We start from the raw sequence: 21,260 nt of genomic DNA, 5'->3' as shown, positions 1-21,260 counted from the left end.
TGACGGTTTTGCCTCTCTATGACCATGCATTCTTGGATCTGCATTCTTGCATGACTGATCTATTAAACATCCGGAGAGTGAGTTGCATAGGCTACGATTTAGCCTGCTTTGATTTATTATCTGCGCAACGACCAGTCAATTATAATCCACCCAGTGCACAAACGTGTGTGCGCGTGTACTTTATCTGCGAGCCTCGTTCTCGCCATGAAGCTGGCCTGAGAGGAAACAGTGCAGCGTCAGAGCCGTGCATCAACACTCCCTCATCCCCAAACTGGACGGTGCAAAAGGTCTCCCCTGAACTCCAACAGCCGCAGCGGCTGTCAACGTTTTCAAATTGGGGTTCGGTCCAATATGGCGACAGACGGATGGAAATACTGATGACAGTCCGAAAGATCGCCTCGATTTGTACGATGGTACGGTATTTTTTCTGTTTAAAATCCGTTATTTTCTATGCGACTAGCTAGTTGGCGAATGCTAGCTAACCTGTCGAACAGGACATGACTGAGGTTTTCCAGAAAGTTGGTTAGCTAGCTAGGCACATCTCTCTAGAGAAGCAAACATAGGTGGCTGTTATTGATGCGTTTAGTTGTTGGGTTTCAAGAAGTCAAAGTATCACTAGACTGCACGGTCTTTAGATATGGGTGGATCAACAGGGCTAGCTAACTTTAGCTAGTTAGCAAATAAGAGCCAGCTAACTAGTTAGCATATAACGTTAGCCTAGCCACAAGCTAATGCTAGTTTTATCAATACCACAAAGTGTTGACAGAGTTAGCTAAATTTGGCGTTACTTGTCTAGCTAACTAACTTAGGTAGTTATGTTGCTTTCTCCGTCATCTTAGGCGTTTTATTTGATAAAGTGTTTTATGCTACTAACATTATCGAAATCATATTGGTCAACCTTTCAACTTCAACTAGCTAGCTACATTAAGGTAACTAAAATATTAGCCAGCTAATGTTACCGAATAGATGCTTGCCAGCAACATTTATCTGGCAAGTTAGCTACCTACATAGTGAGTTAGCTGTGTTCTGCTAATCTCGCTCTATATGTATCGTTTTCATATACCTCAAGGCAGCAATGAAATGTGAAATCCGTTGCAGAGGTCAGTGCTTGTTAGCTAGCTAACGTTAGCTTGGGCTTCATTGGTTTGTTATGTAGCTATCAGCAGTAACTGAATTCTATGGATTGAAAGAACGCTGGCTGTGTCATTCAATAATTCCTGGAGAGATGCTCCACCTGAAATGCAACTCAACCAATTTCCTCACCTGTCCCTCTGCCAAAACATAAAAGATGCCAGGGAAAGTGCCACCCTGTGTGACATAATCTTACTCTCACGGATCCCCACATTGACAAGTGACAGGTTATCTACTCGCCTACCAGTCGCTGATAAAGAAGATTAATCGCTGATCCGGTGACAGATTAATTTTGAACACGCATTTCATCCCTCTGCCGCTGCACCAAGCTGTATCAGACCAACAGCTAGTTGAGATGAATGGCAGGGGTGTATTCATTACGGCGATTCTGTAACAAAGCATTTTGTCTGTTGCACAACCTTTTGCAACAGAGGCCTTTTACTCCAAACAGAGAACATTTTGCGAGTTTCTATTGGACAAATTCAGTTCTCTCCCAGTGATGTGCATATATACATCATTAGTTCCTCCCCGTTTCTTTCAATTTATACTCGGTTTGCAAGACGTAATGAATGCACCCCAGATGTCACGGAGAAATCTTTCAAGCAGCCTTTTTTTAAATTAAGAGTGTGCTGAGTGTGTTTAAGCCCTGCTACTGCTAGTTATTCATAACCTTTGGTTTTCATTCATAGGGGTTAGCTAGTCAGTTCACCGGCATCTTCTGTCTGCATCTTGTAGATCAGTTGTATCGTATGGAAACATCACACATGAGACACACACACCTTTTTTAGTTATTTCAGTCAGCAGTGGTAATTGTTATATGATGACAGAGCACCATAATGAATTCATAAATGTGTAATCATGGATAAGGACTAGGAGGACCACGCCTTCTGTCCCAAGATGATACTGGACAGGTCTCGGGCAGACGGTGCACTTGATACCGTGTAAAATCATTACATAACGATACGTACCAGACCTAGGGGTCAAATGGGATTGGTGGGGATACAGTCCAAGCAGTGTGTTGGGCAGGCCTTCAGTCAATCTAACTAGGCTATATCACAATATTAATACTAGTAGACCTACTACATGATATGCTAGTAGCCAAGCATACGAAATAGTGAGGGCAGGCCTATAGCCAATCTAACTAGGCTATATCCCAATATTCATACTACATGAAAAGTTATTAGAGCATACTAAAAAGTATTCTAGTGTGGATATTATTGGCACTCTTGGCTAGAATACATGGCTGATGGTATGCACTCCCTTTGACTCTTACTGATTTGTAAGTCACTGGACAATAGATTGTCATTTAGCAGACACTATGTAAATTAAATACTTTACTTTCCAGGGCGCCAATGCCTCAGCTTTGGAGAAGGAGATCGGACCGGAACAGTTTCCAGTTAATGAACACTACTTTGGATTGGTCAACGTAAGTACCAACACAACAATATAAACCATAGCTGTTGATCAATGTACAGTTGAAGTCGGAAGTTTACATACACCTTAGCCAAATACAGTTAAACTAATTTTTTCACAATTCCTGACATTTAATTCTAGTAAAAATTCCCTGTCTTAGGATCACCACTTTATTTTAAGAATGTGAAATGTTAGAATAATAGTAGAGTGATTTATTTCAGCATTTATTTTTTTCATCACATTCCCAGTGGGTCAGAAGTTTACATATACTCAATTAGTATTTGGTAGCATTGCCTTTAAATTGTTTAACTCGGGTCAAATGTTTTGGGTAGCCTTCCACAAGCTTCCAACAATGTTGGGTGAATTTTGGCCCATTCCTCCTGACAGAGCCGGTGTAACTGAGTCAGGTTTGTAGGCATCCTTGCTTGTATGCTTGGGGTCATTGTCCATTTGGAAGACCCATTTGCGACCAAGCTTTAACTTCCTGACTGATGTCTTGAGATGTTGCTTCAATATATCCACACTTTTCCACCCTCATGATGCCATCTATTTTGTGAAGTGCACCAGTCCCTCCTGCAGCAAAGCACCCCCACAACATGATGCTGCCACCCCCGTGCTTCACGGTTGGGATGTTGTTCTTCAGCTTGCAAGCCTCCCCCTTTTCCCTCCAAACATAACAATGGTCAGTATGGCCAAACAGTTCTATTTTTGTTTCATTAGACCAGAGGCCATTGCTCCAAAAAGTACCATCTTTGTCCCCATGTGCAGTTGCAAACCGTAGTCTGGCTTTTTTAAGGTGGTTTTGGAGCAGTGGCTTCTTCCTTGCTGAGCGGCGTTTCAGGTTATGTCGATATAGGACTCGTTTTACTGTGGATATAGATACTTTTGTACCTGCTACCTCCAGCATCTTCACAAGGTCCTTTGCTGTTGTTCTGGGATTGAGTTGGACTTTTCGCACTAAAGTACGCTCATCTCTAGGAGACAGAAAGCATCTCCTTCCTGAGTGGTATGAAGGCTGCGTGGTCCCATGGTGTTTATACTTGCGTACTATTGTTTGTATAGATGAACATTGTACCTTCAGACGTTTGGAAATTGCTCCCAAGGATGAACCAGACTTGTGGAGGTCTACAACTTTTTTTCCCAGGTCTTGGCTGATTTCTTTTGATTTTCCCATGACGTCAAGCAAAGAGGCACTGAGTTTGAAGGTAGACCTTGAAATACACCTCCAATTGACTCAAATTATGTCAATTAGCCTATCAGAAGCTTCTAAAGCCATGACATCATTTTCTGGAATTTCCATCCCTTTAGCGGGATCATTTTCATCAACAACCGCTAAATTGCAGAGCGCCAAATAAATAAAAATTTGCAAAAAATATTTATATTCATGAAATCACAAGTGCAATATAGCAAAACACAGCTTAGCTTGTTGTTAATCCACCTGTCGTGTCAGATTTTGAAAATATGCTTTACAGCGAAAGCAATCCAAGCGTTTGTGTGAGTTTATCGATCACTAGTCATAACATTAAGAACACCTAGCAGGAGTGTAGATTAGTCACGAAAGCCAGAAAAGCAATACAATTAATCGCTTACCTTTGATGATCTTCGGATGTTTGCACTCACGAGACTCCCAGTTACACAATAAATGTTCCTTTTGTTCGATAAAGATTATTTTTATATTCAAAAACCTCCATTTGTTTGGCACGTTAGGTTCAGTATTCCACAGCCTTAGACAGGTCATCAAGGCTTGACGAAAATTCCAAAGAGTATCCGTAAAGTTCGTAGAAACATGTCAAACGTTTTTAATAATCAATCCTCAGGTTGTTTTTAACATCAATAAACGATCATATTTCAACCGGACTGTAAACTATTCAATACTGAAGAGAAAGAAAATGTCGAGCAAACAGTGTCGAGCGCATCAACTAATGGAGGGACATCCGTGTATCCACTGACGCGTTTTGATAAATCTCACTCATTTTTCAAAATAAAAGCTTGAAACTATGTCTAAAGACTGTTCACACTCTGAGGAAGCCACAGGAAAATGAATCTGGTTGATATCCCTTTAAATGGAGAAAAGGCAGGCAATGGAACAGGGATTTTTCAAAATAAGAGTCACTTCCGGGTTGGTTTTCCTCAGGTTTTCGCCTGCAAAATCAGTTCTGTTATACTCACAGACAATATTTTGACAGTTTTGGAAACTTTAGAGTGTTTTCTATCCTACTCTGTCAATTATATGCATATTCTAGCATCTGGACCTGAGAAATAGGCAGCTTACAATGGGAACGTTATTCTTCCAAACATAAAAATTCTGCCCCCTAGCTCTAGAGGCACAATCAACCTAGTGTATGTAAACTTCTGATCCACTGGAATTGTGATACAGTGAAATAATCTGTCTGTAAACAATTGTTGGAAAGATTTCTTGTGTCGTGCACAAAGTAGATGTCCTAACCGACTTGCCAAAACTATAGTTTGTTAACAATACATTTGTGGAGTGGTTGAAAAACGAGTTTTAATGACTCCAACATAAGTGTATGTAAACTTCCGACTTCAACTGTAAGTTTCCCAGCATGCACCTGCACAAACACAATATATAACCATAGCTACAGTACCATGGATTTTAGTGTTAGTGTGTTTTCTTTTGAATTAAGATTGAATTACCTTTTTTCCAACTATCATAACACAAGACTTATCAAATGCTCTCACACTTCTACCTCTCCTCTCCTCTCCTTTCGTCTCCTCCCTCTCTCCTCTTCTCTAGTTTGGAAACACCTGCTACTGTAACTCTGTGCTGCAGGCCCTCTACTTCTGCCGTCCTTTTAGGGAAAAGGTCTTGGCCTACAAGGTCCAGCCCAGACGTAAAGAGTCCCTGCTCACCTGTCTGTCTGACCTCTTCAACAGGTAAAGGGGAGAGAATGTGCACATGAACACATGAAATGGTTCTTGGAACCAAAAATAGATCAGAAATGGGGGGGGGGGGGGGGGAAGTTACAATTGAAACTTTGTTACAATTTTCTTTAACTCATGGCAACATGTCCTGTTCAACAGCATCGCTACACAAAAGAAGAAGGTCGGCGTCATCCCTCCTAAGAAGTTCATCTCCCGTCTGAGGAAGGAGAATGGTGAGAAGGATGGGAGGGGTGCAAAAGAGAAAGAAAAGTTAATCTCGCTCCTGAAAAAGAAAGGATAGATGGAGATTGGAGAAAATGTAGCAACTTTAGACAGCTCATTACTCTTCCTTCATCCCCTCTTTCTCTATCCTCTTATCTCTCCAGAGCTGTTTGACAACTACATGCAGCAAGATGCCCATGAGTTCCTCAACTACCTCCTCAACACTATCGCTGACCTGCTCCAGGAGGAGAAGGGCCAGGAGCGACAGCAGAACGGAAAACTGGTGCAGAACGGAGGAGGTGGGGGGAGCAGCGGGACAGGAGGAGGAGAGGGAGAGGAAGGGGAGAAGATACAGCAGACCTGGGTCCATGAGATCTTCCAGGGAACCCTGACCAATGAGACGCGTTGCCTCAACTGTGAAGCTGTAAGTGGAGGGAGATCCAAGATGGAGACTGTTAATGGGTTGATGAATAGGCCAGAGAGCAGTAATGGATGCCGGGCTGTGCTAGTTTCTCGACACTATTGTAATGGTAAGGGGAGATTCAAAATGGAGACTGTCATTGTTTTTTAAATGAAGGAGAGGAATGGGGCCAGGAGCTGTAATTTATGCCAGTTTCCTATTACTGAACAGTATTTAAACAGAGGTAGATGTCACCAATGTTGTGCTTGTCCAGGTGAGCAGTAAAGATGAGGACTTCCTGGACCTGTCTGTCGACGTGGAGCAGAACACCTCCATCACGCACTGTCTTAGGTAGGTGTGTGTGTACTGCCAGAGAGAGAGAGAGCCACTGTGGGGATGGAGAAAGGGATAGAGGGGAAAATATAAATTAATGAATGGAGGAAAAACTGAAGAGTTCAGTAGGCCCAAATAAGAGGAAGCGTTAAGTCATACATATGCCAAATGACATCACTTTGTGGATGCTCCAGAACTCATCTGTGTGTGTGTGCGCGTCTTCTTTTCTCTCCACAGGGGTTTCAGCAACACTGAGACACTATGTAGTGAATACAAGTACTACTGTGAACAGTGTCGGAGTAAACAGGAGGCACAGAAAAGGTGAGCTGGCTGGTCTCTGTGGAAAAACGTGGCCAAAAGTGCATTTAAATGGCAGTTGGCGCAAACATACAGTAAGTAGGTGATTAGTAGACAGGATCGAAGCTTGCCGGTGATACACCTAAAGAGGTTTAAATACTAACATTAAAGGCCCAGTGCAGTCAAAAAAAACATGATTTCCTGTGTTTTAATGTTTCCCCACTGAGGTTGGAATAATACTTTGTGAAAGTTATAATAATGTCCTTTTAGTTTAAGAGCTGTTCGAAAAGACCACCTGAAATTTCAGCCTGTTTTGGTGAGAGGGAGTTTTTCCATTCCATGTTGACATCACCATGTGGTAAATTAGTTAACAGACCAATAAGAAAGATTATACAACCCGTTGTTTGGATGCTGATTGGACAAGCAGCGTTCCAAGCCGTGCTCTATTGGCCGTCACAGGCACGCTATGCCTGCTAACAGTTCCATCTGAAAATGATCACTCCGCCGCCATAAGAATCTCATGTTGCTGTCCGAACCATCTCTTGTGTTTATCACACATTATTTCCCCTTGCTTCCATCCTAGCATTTAGTTTGGTACAGCGAGGTTAATATACGTCTCCCTGTCTAGACTCGGAAACAATGCTTCACTTTTGAGTGTCGATCTCTGTACCATACATGGAGATTGAATGGTCCCCAGACAAGATGAGACAGCATTTTCTTGAGCCAGGCAAAATCACGCATCAACATCATTATCATGGACATATCCAAGTAAATGACGCCGTCGCTTCGGGCCGAACAATGCCATTTACCTTTGACTGTATTCATGATACAGCACTGCCTCTTGCTTAAGTGTTCCTAACCTCTCTGCCTTTAAAAGCTCATTTTCTTTTACCCAGGAAATGATTTGTTATTGAGATTAAAAAATGGCTGCTTTGGATCTTTAACCCTACTCCTTCCCTCTCCATATCATATATTATTATGTTCTTTATTATTAGGATGCGTGTGAAGAAGCTCCCTATGATCCTGGCGTTACACCTGAAGAGGTTTAAGTACATGGACCAGTTGCATCGCTACACCAAGTTGTCCTATCGCGTCGTCTTCCCCCTGGAGCTCCGCCTCTTCAACACCTCAGGAGATGCCACCAACCCCGACCGCATGTACGACCTGGTCGCCGTGGTCGTCCACTGTGGAAGGTAAAGGGAGAGAGAGAGACTATCTGTGGTCGCTCGCTCAGATTGTGCCAGAGATCTGTGTGTGTCTGTTTTTAGACTTTTTCTCTCTCGCTCTTCCCTTGTCTGTCACCTTTTCAATAGTTCTCTGTTTCTGTCCATCTCTCTTCTCTCCTGCTCAGCATAGACTTTTAGTTGTACCTCCTGTCTATAACGTGTATGTCTATGTTCCTCTCTCTCCAGTGGTCCAAACCGTGGTCATTACATCACCATAGTGAAGAGTCATGGATTTTGGCTCTTGTTTGATGACGACATAGTAGAGGTAAGGAGAGCTTGTCTATACTCTATTATTTTCTAGTGATAACTCTTATCTCTTTATATTCTAAGGGTTGTTTTTCTTCAATGAGTATGTTCAAAGAGAAGAGTGAGATGCTGATTGGCTGTGGTACATGGGACCCTCAAACACGCCAGCTGTGTTTTCAAAGACAGTTTTTAGTTGCAATACGGTATGAAAGCTGGAGACGGGCAAAACAGAAAGGCTAAATTAACTGTAGGTACTCGCAAATTCCCAATAAATGTCTCCAACGGCGCCTCCAATAACGACCTGTTGTCAACAAATGACACCATCTATTTTTATGGTATAAACTGTTAGCTTGATTCTACTCACTCATTCACAGCATCCATAGAGACCCATCAGAGACCTATTCCAAGCCGCATTCCAGTCCATCCCCCTACTACATACCAGACCTGGGTTCAGATATGATTTGCAATCATTTTAAATATTTGTATCTGTGCTTAATTGAACTTGCCTGGCACAATATAACCAATAGAATACTCTGAAGGAGTGTAAACACCAAACATCTGGCACTCCAGGCAGACTAGAGCAAACGCTAAAAGTATTTGAACCAAGGTCTGATCCCTACTCGCTTCCAATGTTGTCTGGAATTCCATCCCTTGCTCCGCTTCGGTCGACCCAGATAGCTCCAGGTGGCTGTGTTAATAATGTGTTATCTTTATGAATAGGGAGCGGGAGACAGACTGGAAATACCAGTTTTAGATAAGTTAGTAGGATGAGCCGAAGGGGGGAGATCTTTCTGTCCGTGTATGGTAGTCTAGCTTTCTCTGTCCTCTCTCTCTCACACTCCCCATAATCAACCTGCTTTTCTCAGGAAATAAGAATGCATGTAAACATGGCATAGCACACACTATGAAATACTTGAAAGTCAAGTAGGCCTACTGCGTCTGTTGAAATGTTTTCAGTCCAGATCACATTCGGGGAATGAGTCCACACAGTAGTAATACATGGCTCTGTTTCAAATGTACCCACAGTGTAGAGGTATGTTATAGCAATCGAGGGGCCTGCTTTTTCCACTCCGGGTAGACACTTTCCATAGGCACAGACCTAGAATCAGCATACACTCAGTTTACCCAGTGTAACCATTAGAGTGGAACAATGCAAAACTGATCTTTGATCCGTGTCTAGTGTTTTTCCGCTATGGAAAGAGTCCCATTGTAACATCTGGTGGATGAGCAGAACCTGGCTGAGTGTTGACGTTTCCACTGGGCTTGGAAAGACACTGGTCTCAGATCAGCTGTGGGTTTACCGTCTAATGGTTAAAGGGATAGTTAGACGTTTTGACAGTTAAGCCCTTTTTTCTACTTACCCATAGTCAGTCTAGATGTCCAGTCATGAGCTTATACTAGGTACAATGGCTCCAGAAAATACCTTGAAACTGCACGTGGAGACATTAAAAGGGTATCCATGAGATAATCTGACTCTGGGTAAGTAGAAAAATTGCCAAAATGGCAAATTATCCCTTTAACACTAGAACTGCTGGGCCTCGAGGGAGCCCCTTCAAGCTAATCATTCTGACTGCAACATTCTAACAGTATAATTAATAAATTTAATTGGGGATGTGCATCTTTCCCTTTCAAGACTATTTGATACGTATCTAGATGCATCGGCTCCGATATGATATAGGAACGATATGTTTTACTTTGAAACGATTTGGTTTGATTGGAGAACGAACCGATACGATTTGATGCACGAACATTTCTCGCATAAGCACGTTAATTTTCCTTTCTATACTGAAAAATATATATAAACGCAACATTCAACAATTTTACCGAGTTACAGTTCATAAAGGTAATCAGTCAATTGAAATACATTTATTAGATCACTAATCAATGGATTTCACATGACTGTGCAGGGTCGCAGCCATGGGTGAGCCTGGGAAGGCATAGGCGCACCCACTTGGGAGCCAGGCCCAGTCAATCAGAATTAGTTTTTCCCCCCCCAAAAGGCTTTATTACGGACAGAAACACTTCTCAGTTTAATCAGCTGTTTGGGTGGCTGGTCTCAGACGATCCCGCAGGTGAAGAATCTGGATGTGGAGGTCTTGGGCTGCCTTGGTTACATGTGGTCTGCGGTTGTGAGGCCGGTTGGACGTACTGACAAATTCTCTTAAACAACGTTGGAGGCAGCTTATGGTAGAGAAATGAACATTCACTTCTCTGGCAATAGCTCTCAACATTCCTGCGGTCCGCATGTCAATTGTACGCTCTCTCAACTTGAGACATCTGCACATTTTAGTGGCCTTTTATTGTCCCTAGCACAAGGTGCACCTGTGTAATGAGCATGCTGTTTTAATCAGCTTCTTGATATGCAACACCGGTGGATGGATTATCTTGGCAATGGAGAAATGCTCACTAACAGGGATGTAAACAATTGTGTGCACAAAATCTAAGAGAAATAAGCTTTTTGTGCTTATGGAACATTTCTGGGATATTTTATTTCAGCTCATGAATCATGGGACCAACACTTTACATGTTGCATTTTTATATTTTTGTGCGGTGTGAATAAAAATCTGATGTAGCCCATGAGCTGGATCTGTCTGAGCTAAGTATTTTGTGGATATGTCTGAGCTTGTTGAATTATGTATGCCTATGGTGTATGTACCATGTGGGAACCTGATGTGAGCCCTAGGGGAGACTAGGTAGGCATCTACCACCCCACTATAGTGTTATAGGGTATACTACCCTATCAAGCAAAAAGGCAGTAACTAATAATTTGGTCATAAGTGCGCTTTGTCATTTTTGCTACATTAAATACATGTATCCTGCCTCTGTTGTGTTTTGAAGAAAATGGACGTCATGTTAGCAGTAACTGCATTAAGTGACTGTGAAACCAAGGTAAATAAAATCAGTTTTTCTCAGTTCCACGCTTATGAGCAGCAAATTTGACAAACTGACTTGTTGGGAAGGTGGCATCCTATGACGGTGCCACGTTGAAAGTCACCGAGCTCTTCAGTAAGGCTGTTCTTCCGCCAATGCTCGTCTATGGAGATTGTGTGCTCTATTTCATACACCTGTCAGCAACGGGTGTGGCTGAACTAGCCGAATCCACTAATTTGAAGGATTGTCCACATAGTTATGTGTATATATAGTGAATCGCCCCAAAAAACTTAGATTTTTATGCCATTTCCCCCAGCCCTACCTGCATTGTACAATAATTGTCCGTTATTATTTTTTTAATTCTTCAAGCTTTGTCAAGTTGGTTGTTGATCATTGATAGCCAGCCATTTTCAAGATGATATAAGTCAACTGTAATTAGGCCACTCAGGAACATTCAAAGTCGTCTTGGTAAGCAACTCCAGTATAGATTTTTTAGGTTATTGTCCTGCAGAAAGATGAATGTGTCTGTTGGAAAGCAGACTAAACCAGGTTTTCCTCTAGGATTTTGCCTGTGCTTAGCTATATTCTGTTTCTTTTTATCCCAAAAAACTCCCTAGTCCTTGCAGATGACAAGCATACCCATAACGTAATGCATCCACCACCATGCTTGAAAATATGAACACAATAGCGTTTTCATTAGTTTGGTACTGTAGGCTATGTAAAAAACAATAAACCACAAACACATTCAAGGGCATATGTCTTGGAACGTGGTAACAGCAACAAAATGTAATATACACCATTCGCCAAGATGCACGTTCAGCAAGACGCACGGTCAAATAATGATAACGTCAGTAGCCTACACATCATTATAAGCGCCAAGTGTGCTTGATTTATAGTGAAAATCAGCACAAAGGAAATAATGGCATTATATTTAATAGAAATGTCGAATTGACGGCAGTCCAAACTAGAGGTCAACCGATTTATGATTTTTCAAAGCCGATACGGATTATTGGAGGACAAAAAAAGCCGATACCGATTAATCGGACGATTTTTATTAAAAAAAATATATATATATATATCATACAAACACGTTTTTGTAATAATGACAATTCCAACAATACTGAATGAACAATTAACACTTTTATTTTAACTTAATATAATACATAAATACACACACACACACAGCTCTGAAGTGACAATGATACTGAAGCGTCTGCTTAGGAGACAAATACTCTCAACTGTTTGATAAAGATAGAGTTTAAGTTACCTGTGGTGAATGTTGAAAAGAAAAACTGTCATTTCTATATGCAGGAAATCCTATTTTAATAATGGGCATGGTAAGAATTGACGACCAAAGTGCGAGTCATAATTCCCATGACACCTAGCAAAATCTGAAAGCGGATAATTCATTTATTCCATAGGATATTTTTAGATTCACTTAAAATAAGGTCTGTGTTTCGTGTAGGCTTATACCACCTTGCCAATTTTATAACTGTGTAGATATCCATAGGACAAGTTAACTCTGATCAATATTGGCTAAATATAAGCGAAGATAAACTTTTTTGTAGAGTGGATTTATGAAAATATGTTGACAAACGTTACCTTATCCTAGTGAGATTTACACGGGTATCAAAACGTCGAGGCGGTTTAAGCCTGCACGAAACACAGACCTTATTTGAAGTAGATCAAGACATTCTCTATGGAAGACATGAACGGTAAAATAACGAAGGAACCTCTTTCAAGTTCAGCCGCAAGTTATTACAGGAATTATAACGCATCGACTATTTCTCTCTAAACCATATACCTTTGACTAATCCGGAAACTATCACCTTGAAAACAAAACGTTTATTCCGTTCCGTATTTTATCTAACGGGTGGCATCCATGAGTCTAAATATTCCTGTTACATTGCACAACCTTCAATGTTATGTCATAATTATGTAAAATTCAGGCAAATTAGTTCGCAAAGAGCCAGGCGGCCCAAACTGTTGCATATACCCTGACTCTGCGTGCAATGAACGCAAGAGAAATGACACAATTTCACCTGGTTAATTTTGCCTGCTAACCTGGATTTATTTTAGCTAAATATGCAGGTTTAAAAATATATATACTTGTGTATTGATTTTTAAGAAAGGCATTGATGTTTATGGTTAAGTACACATTGGAGCAATGACAGTCATTGATTGTTTTTTATAAGATACGTTTAATGCTAGCTAGCAATTTACCTTAGCTTACTGCATTCGCGTAACAGGCAGGCTCCTCGTGGAGTGCAATGTAATCAGGTGTTAGAGCATTGGACTAGTTAACTGTAAGGTTGCAAGATTGGATCCCCCGAGCTGACATGGTAAAAAATCTGTCGTTCTGCTGAGGCAGAACGTTCCTAGGCTGTCATTGAAAATAAGAATGTGTTCTTAACTGACTTGCCTAGTTAAATAAAGATGAAAGAAAAAAGAAAAGGAAAAAAAAATACCGATTTTCAATTGTTATGAAAACTTGAAATCGGCCCCGATTTCATCGGCCATTCCGATTAATCAGTCGACCTCTAGTCCAAACTATGAAATTATTGTCAGCTCGTGCTTTCATGTGTATCTACTAGGGTTAAAAATCTCCGGGAACTTTCAAGAAATTCTGTTTTTCCCGAAATTCTGGTTGGAAGGTTTGCGGAATATGCAGGAAATACGTTATCCAATTGTAAGTTCCCGGACTTTTGCAACTGTAGCGTCTTCGTGCCATGCAATGGCATCAGTTGGAGCATATCCATGTCACATAAACAAACAAACCAAAAATGTGAGTGCGTTGCTGGTGTAGTTTTTTGTTGTTGTTGTTGCTTGATTATGTCGGGCCTGCTCTCTGTGGTAATCAACCTGTAGCACTGTCACCACCTTGTTCTATCCAAATGGTGCCATCCCCTCTTCTGTCCCTGCCTCGCAGTTTCATGTGGTGGCATCAACGCCTGTTCAGTGCGCGTTTTTCTGCACTTGGGCCTCGGCGGTGTAGGTCAGGCTAAGGCTCAGAATCAGAAGAATAATCATCAGAGATGTCATTTTCATTCAGATTTTGTAGCAACTTGAACGCGGCAGCATGTGCATCTGTTTGTCTTAGTCTTCTTGCCATTGTGAATGACGCACGCTCTCGCCGTGGACTCCCAAGTAGGCCGGTGTAGACAGAATCACGGAATCCAGACATTAAAGCGGAGTTCAAACAACAAAGACATTTATTGAAGTTATTAGAACATTTTATTAATATGCCCAAATTTGATAAGACATTAACAAAATGCATCAGTGATTCACATTTTCCTTCAACTTTCTTTAGAGGCAATGCAGGAATACCCGGGTCTCTGTGTGTGCGTTCGTCTAGCACTTTGTGTAGCGTCTTCTGGTAAATGGAAAGGCTTTCCTAAAAACCTTCTCATTTAAATGTTAACTACAAAGTAGCTAGTGCCTACTTGATATCATGATTGTTTGCGTCAATGCAGTGGCGATTTTGTTTAGCAAACTCTGCAATCACATGTATGCTACAGAAACCCCACTAATCAAAGAGTCTCTTGCTGGTGTGCAGTTAAATTAAAGGATATCTACACTCATAAATGAAAAGTTCTTAGATTTCTTTTCCAGACCTCAAGTGTTCTCCTTTTGTGGTTTAAGCGTTGTTGAGGACTTAAAACATTCAATTTGGTTGTTTTTCTATTACATTTTTTTAGGGGGAGAGAGCGTAAACCTAAAAAAAACGGGGGAAACAGAAACCTGGCGAAAACAGCACTTTGGAGAAAATAAATATGGAATTAGGCAAAAATACAACTGGAACCTAGATATAGCATGTAATCGATTTTGAGATTATAATTAGAACAGATCAATACAAAAGAATGGGCCTCCCTCTTATTCATTCCCAATTGGTGTTTACATCATTTGGCATTGTTTGCTCCCCTCACTCATCAACACACACATTCTACCCCATCATACTTTAACTTCATTTATTTAATCTGTTATACTGTATGTGTAAAAAAAAAAATGTAGGTTAAGTTTCAAGGCAGTTATCAACTGGGCACCTTCAACTGTCGGGAGAAGGAGGGGCGACGAGGGAAAACCATTCAAAAAAGAAAAAGACATTCCCTCCTAAAACTGATTTATAACTCCAGTTCTGTTATTGACATTAAGATTCTAGCAACGACCATATGTTATCTAGACTTATTTACGAAAAGTCAAGGAAGGAGGGGGCCATAACTTTAAAAATGGCAGTAATAATTGTTGTCATTTCATGAGCAGTCAAATTTCTGCTGTAGCAGTTCTAGTGTTACGGTGGTGGTTTTGAGAAGGTAAACTGATCCTAGATCTGTAGCTAAGGGGCAACTTGGAATGGGAGGGGATAGAAGAGTAGACATGGCTGCTGTGGGTTTTTTCGAAATTCTTCTCTTCCTCTTTTCCTCCTCACTCTCGCACGCAGTCCACTCCAATTTCAGTTTCCAGGAGAAAGGGAGAGGTACCTTTTTTCTCCTGGAAACTGACATTGGAATGGACTGCAAGTAAACGTTGTTGCCTCACTACTCTACCCTCACAACCGGTAGACGCACAACCAATTTATTCTCTTTCGTCTGAGGGGATCCACATTTGTTGTACCGCAGACGTATAGTCTTACAGATTTCCAAAATGTATATGACAAGTAACACAGAACACAGTAAAAAGATAGGGCTCTGGCCAAAAGTAGCACACTATATGGTGAACTCTGTCGCTATATGTTTGTGTCGTGACAGACACAAACATTTGCGATTTGGTTCTGCGATTTTATATGGGGAATAGTAGGATGTCATTTTGAGATTCGGCCTAACCTTTAACTCTTCTCCTCCTTTATAGAAAATCGACGCCCAGGCGATCGAGGAGTTCTACGGTCTAACGTCTGACATTTCTAAGAACTCTGAGTCAGGTTACATCCTGTTCTACCAGTCCCGGGACTGAACCAGCAAATGGCAGCGGCCCAAGGCTGAAACGGGCCATTGGGATTGGGACTTAGCATAGAGGGGAGGGGCCACCACCTAGCCCACCACCTGTTTTAAATATTCAGGCTTTACAGCGGAAGCTGTGGAGCGCCGAGAGGATACAGGGAGGAGGATCTTCAGCAGACAGGAGCCAACGATGCCCGAGCAACTGATCAGTTGATATGACATCGTAGAACGAAGAGCAGGTACCGGGGATTGTTATGTTTCGTCATCCTCTCTCCTCCGTTTCATCATCATCGTACTGATTGTCTTTTTTTGGGATTTGACAGCAGATTAGCAATATATGGTGTGTTAGCTTGGCTAGCTCTCTGCTTACATGGTGTGCCGTTACTGATGTGGCACCATTTTACTGGTGTTTCATCAATTATTGGTGTCCTTGTCATATTTAGTGCCACTCAGAGGGGCTAAACAGGATTTGGGATTGGTGAAAAGTGGATCTGCCATTTCCTGAATGTTCTCAATACTTTGTTGCCAGTTGTTGTTAGTTTGGAGAGCGGGGTGGAGAGTTGAGTTTGGTCCCTTTGTAGCTCACCGGCCCAGATCTGGCAGTGTTTTATTATATCATGGTGCAGATGCTGAAAGCTGCACATCTATATTACCATCTGTTTTAAAGGGACACACGCATATATGCTCTCTAACTTCCCCCTCTGGCAACGACAGCAAACTACACCACCAACTACAAATAACCTGCCAACCAGATGTTTATCTTATATCTGTCTCCTAAGCAAGCAAGTATCTCACTGGTGTCAATGGCTGTGCTTCAAATGACAGCATGTTCCCTATGTACTGCACTCTATAAGTAGAGCACTATATATGGAGTAGGCTGTCATTTGGGACATAACCCAGCCATCCTCTTTGTGTCGTCTTTAACGCGGTATAAACCTGATTGGCTGCTGCAACATTTCGCTCCTCTTCCTGTCACCTGATATGAACTTTCCAATCAGAGCCTGAGGTATACACGCATTTCCTGTTAATTTTCTTTGACCGTAGAAGTAAACCAAACATAGCGGTTGTTTGGTTTATAATATTAAGTATGTGCTACACTGCCAGTTGGGGTAATAAACCTAACTTCATCTTTTCAAAAGGCTTTGTCCCAATATCTATTCTAGCACAATACCAAGTATGCAAGTCCCAATACATTCTAAGTAATACGCTGGTGTAGGTATTGGAACAGAGCCTGTACTCTCAACAGAAAGATAAGTTGATTAAGGCCCACTATTCATAAAAGGTCTCAGAGCAGGAGTGCTGACCTAGGATCAGTTTAGCCTTTTAAATCTGATCCTAGATCAGCACTCTTACTCTGAGAAGCTTTATGAATACAGGCCCTGATCCATAGCTCTGACACGGGAGGCGTTTTATGTTAGCTAGGCCCAGAGTTTGACCTGTATTAAGTTGAATGTAAGACAGTCTGCCGTTTTTGAAATGTACAGTACGAAACTGGCTGCTTATTGGTTGGCCCATACTTAGGGCCTGGAGTTTTGACCAATCCTGACCAGTACTAGATATATAGGTTGTGCCTTAATGGCACCCGATTCTCTAACATATATTGCGTTATTTTTGACCAGGTCTCCTAGGGACTCAGCTGTAGTCTATGACTAGGGCCCAGAGTTTTCTTAAATCTCAAACACACCCCACCAGTTGGAGACCTAGGCACCCTATTCACTACATAGTGCACTACCTTTGTCCAGAGCCCTAGTGGGTATAGAGTGCCATTTTGTGTTTTTAGGCTATACTCTGCAACCATATATTAATTTGTATTTTAATGCATAAACTATTCCTTTGTGAGCTCAAATCTAACTGTCTAAGACATGCTGCTTGTTTTTAGGGTTAACTAATTACTAATATGAAGTTGACATTGGTGAAGGACTAAAACGAAACATTTTACGTTATGTGTAGAGTTGCAGAACTCCGGTAGCTTTCCCAAAATTCCAAGGTCTTCCGGGAAAATCCCGTCTGGAAGATTCGCAGAAATCAAGAAGAAATAAGCTGGAAATCTGGAATCCACCAACCAGGAATTCTGGTTTTGCAAACCCTAACTAAACTGATATTGAAGGGGCAATTCAACCACATTTTCATTATCTTCAGCACAATACCATTGTCTACCTATGTGAAAAATGCGCATTTCTACATTTTGTAGGAAAAAAATATAAAGTTAAGTTCTACCCAATGACATCATTAAAAGTTAAAACTGTGATTTCGGCAAGGTAGCCTAGTGGTTAGAGCGTTGGACTAGTAACCGAGCTGACAAGGTGCAGATCTGTCGTTCTGCCCCTGATCAAGGCAGTTAACCCACTGTTCCTAGGCCGTCATTGAAAATAAGAATTTGTTCTTTAATGACTTGCCTAGTTAAATAAAGGTAAAATACATTTCCTAACTCATGAGATTTGCAGTGATGTGGGGAGCAAGAAAATACCCTCCCTCTGGCTAAATCAAAAATATTTGTAACATGCTTGTTTTCCGACAATGCAGAGAGGAGAAAAAGGAGAACCTGATAGAAGAGGAATATATACACAATGAGTAACGATAACTTGGTACCAGCACCGAGGCTAGAAAGTCTTTGCAGGTTTTGAAAAAAAAAGGTTTTGTACTTTAATCCTACCTTGTGATGTCACAGAAGTGTTTTTTTTCCCCCTTGTTTTTTTTTACCAGAGATCATGGAAATGCGCTGTTTTCGCATATGTTGACACTGGTATGATGTTGGAGATATGAGGTTGAAAAGTGGAGGAATTGCCCTTTTTAAATGCTAGATTGTGTGACTTGCTACTCTACTTAGAACGTGTTTGGATTGTGGGGGAGCTAAACTCATTAATGATTGAATTTAGGCTATTACGATCTAGACAATTTACCTAGTACACTCTCCTAGCCTATAGGGTTCACTCTCACTGTGTGAGTCCCCAATGGAACACTGTATCTTTTGTAGTGCACTACTTTTCACCAGGGCACATAAGGAATAGGGTGCCATTTGGGACGCACACTCTGTCTACCCTGTCTGTCTGCGTCTCTGAACTCCCTAACTTTTGGTGTGTGTGTGTAGTAGGTGAGTGAAATGAGGCGTCAATTATCACGCTTGGGTTGATTTGTGTTTGAAGTGCGTGATCGTGAGCACACGCCACAGGACACACATGGCTGGACACAGTACAGAGAAACAGGTGTCACCCAGCTTTCCATAGTGTGCATTCCAGGCTAACTGACAGAGGGACATGTAATGTAGACTCAGTGAAATGATGTTGCCACGAACAGCGCTGCCGATATTTGCGACGAGCGACATGCAAGACATCGCTCCCACAGAGTCAGACGCAGTATTTGCGACTGTGCATGGGTTCGCTTCACGCTGAGATGTTTAGCCTCACGCTTCAGCGCTCTTAGTTGTGGGAATTGACCCACTATGCTGTTTGCTTTGTGCACGCACCTACGTCATATCCCTGAGTCTACCTTTTAGCAGCAGGAAATGGTGTTTATATCTAGCAGCTTCGTATGTAACTAACAAACTACACTGGTCTGCAATGTGTCCTGTTTTGCTTCCCGAGTGCGTATCAATAGTCTTAACGTGGCTTCCTCGCCTCGTCTCCTTTCTTCATCTGCAGTGATGTGTAAAACCTGGGTAGGGGACAGCAACATTTTCTATCCATTTCTAGGTGTTTGGTTTAACCACTCCAGTTCTTTTCACCTCGGTGTAGATCATTGGTAGTTACTAATATTTCAGAGGGAGACACTTTAGTAAAACAAAATCGCTGGGCGAGCCGCATTCCCATCAGAGAATGGGGGTAGGGGGTGGTCACAAAGTCAAATTGTACATTATATTAAATTGATCTACACATGATATTTAAGATACTATTAACAGACCATCAATCTATTTGATTATCTGATTCTCTATTTTTGGACACTTGGAGGTATCAGGAAGGTATTGGAAAGTTCAGGGGAACATCAGGGATGATCATCAAACAATGCTATAAGATCATTTGTGGTGAATCAATTCATTTCCCTCGGTTATTCTGTGCAGATTCATCACTCTATCTTCTAACAAGCCCTGCACAGCTTTAACCGTTCAAAATCAACAGCAAAATTTGTAGGAACAATGATTTCAAGATGCGTTAGAAACTATTTTTGCATGTCCCAGCGGTTAATAAGGTTACTCACGCAACCAATGACTATGACCGGTTTAGGCGAAGGAAAGGACACGAGGAGAGATGATGGAGAGGCTGTTCATTTTCTTCTAAAGAAATTCTGTGTATGTACTGACACATACCGGTTGTGTCCCAAATGGCACCCCATTCCCTATGTGTTGTACTACATAGGGAGGAGGGCACCATTTGGGACGCATACACCACCATACTTCCATAAACTTGAGAGGGGTAGTGATGGTTTAGGAGACACGGGTGGGAACAACACAAATTAAAACTAGGGTCTGAAGTTATTTTCTTTTTAAGTATTATTATTCACTTTTTCCTAGATGTTCACTTTTTTATATATATATTTTACTAATTTAGACCTACCATTCTTGTGTAGGCAGCTGAGATGAATGGGGTTGTGATTTATTTGGGGTTATATTTGAGAGAACGTTTGTGTCCCAAATGTCACCCTATTCCCTATGTAGTGCACTACTTTTGACCAGGGCTGTCAAAAGTAGTGCACTATATAGGGAATAGGGTGCCATTTGGGATGGAGACATTGAAAATGTGTAAATATAAAGATGTTGTTATTGGAGTATAATTAATTGCTTGCTTGAAATAAGAGGTCTATACGATTGATCATATTCCATTATGACCAGGACGTTTTTCCTGATCAGGAAAAATCCCTGGTCCTAGAAACATTACCTGGGGTGGTAATTTAATTTCAATCCCAGTCAACTGAACTTGCCATGGGGGATTTGTCCACAGATGTTCATTTCACTTCTTAAACTCGCCAAGAATGTAATAATAGGAGTTGAACCCGGCACTGCTCTTATGTGTAAAGTGATTTAAGTTGAAGTGCACTTTGAGAAGGGGAGGAGTGTTTATTGGGGTGCAGAGTGAGATGTCGTGGCCCGGACGCAGTGAAAATTTGTATGTTTTGGGGGGGGGGGGGGAGAATGTTTGTCTAAACTTTCTCCAATAAATAACTGGTTTAAGATGGAAAAAGTGTCTGTCTTTCTCTCTGTGTGTGGTGGTTCTGTTACATTTTCTAAGTAGAACATTTACAGAACTGTACTGGTAAAGCTGATGCTTTGTGTCCATCAGGGGTTGCTGCTGTTCTACACGGCCATGTCTTTTC

The 21,260-nt window shown here is 41.5% G+C and overlaps 1 protein-coding gene across 1 annotated transcript; it reads left to right on the top strand.

The window, feature by feature from the left end:
• Window positions 1-21,127, top strand: LOC139534289 (ubiquitin carboxyl-terminal hydrolase 12-like). Its single transcript, XM_071333336.1, has 10 exons — window positions 1-413; window positions 2,477-2,557; window positions 5,300-5,439; window positions 5,587-5,660; window positions 5,814-6,073; window positions 6,324-6,400; window positions 6,620-6,703; window positions 7,675-7,872; window positions 8,092-8,170; window positions 15,868-21,127. The coding sequence occupies exons 1-10, from the start codon at window positions 51-53 to the stop codon at window positions 15,967-15,969; spliced, it is 1,458 nt and encodes a 485-aa protein (XP_071189437.1). The 5' UTR covers window positions 1-50; the 3' UTR covers window positions 15,970-21,127.
• The last annotated feature ends 133 nt before the right edge of the window (window positions 21,128-21,260 follow it).

This window comes from Salvelinus alpinus, chromosome 11, assembly GCF_045679555.1.
Source record: "Salvelinus alpinus chromosome 11, SLU_Salpinus.1, whole genome shotgun sequence".
NCBI lineage: Eukaryota > Metazoa > Chordata > Actinopteri > Salmoniformes > Salmonidae > Salvelinus > Salvelinus alpinus.
Note: the sequence above shows the minus strand (reverse complement) of the source record. Positions and strands in the feature narration are given on the sequence as shown.

Bases quoted from the DNA above. Each gene is read 5' to 3' on its own strand.
- LOC139534289 (XM_071333336.1), top strand. From the start codon at position 51: ATGACTGATCTATTAAACATCCGGAGAGTGAGTTGCATAGGCTACGAT. The intron at 5,440-5,586 runs GTAAAGGGGAGA...CCTGTTCAACAG, and splicing joins CTGTCTGACCTCTTCAACAG to CATCGCTACACAAAAGAAGA. The intron at 7,873-8,091 runs GTAAAGGGAGAG...CTCTCTCTCCAG, and splicing joins GTGGTCGTCCACTGTGGAAG to TGGTCCAAACCGTGGTCATT.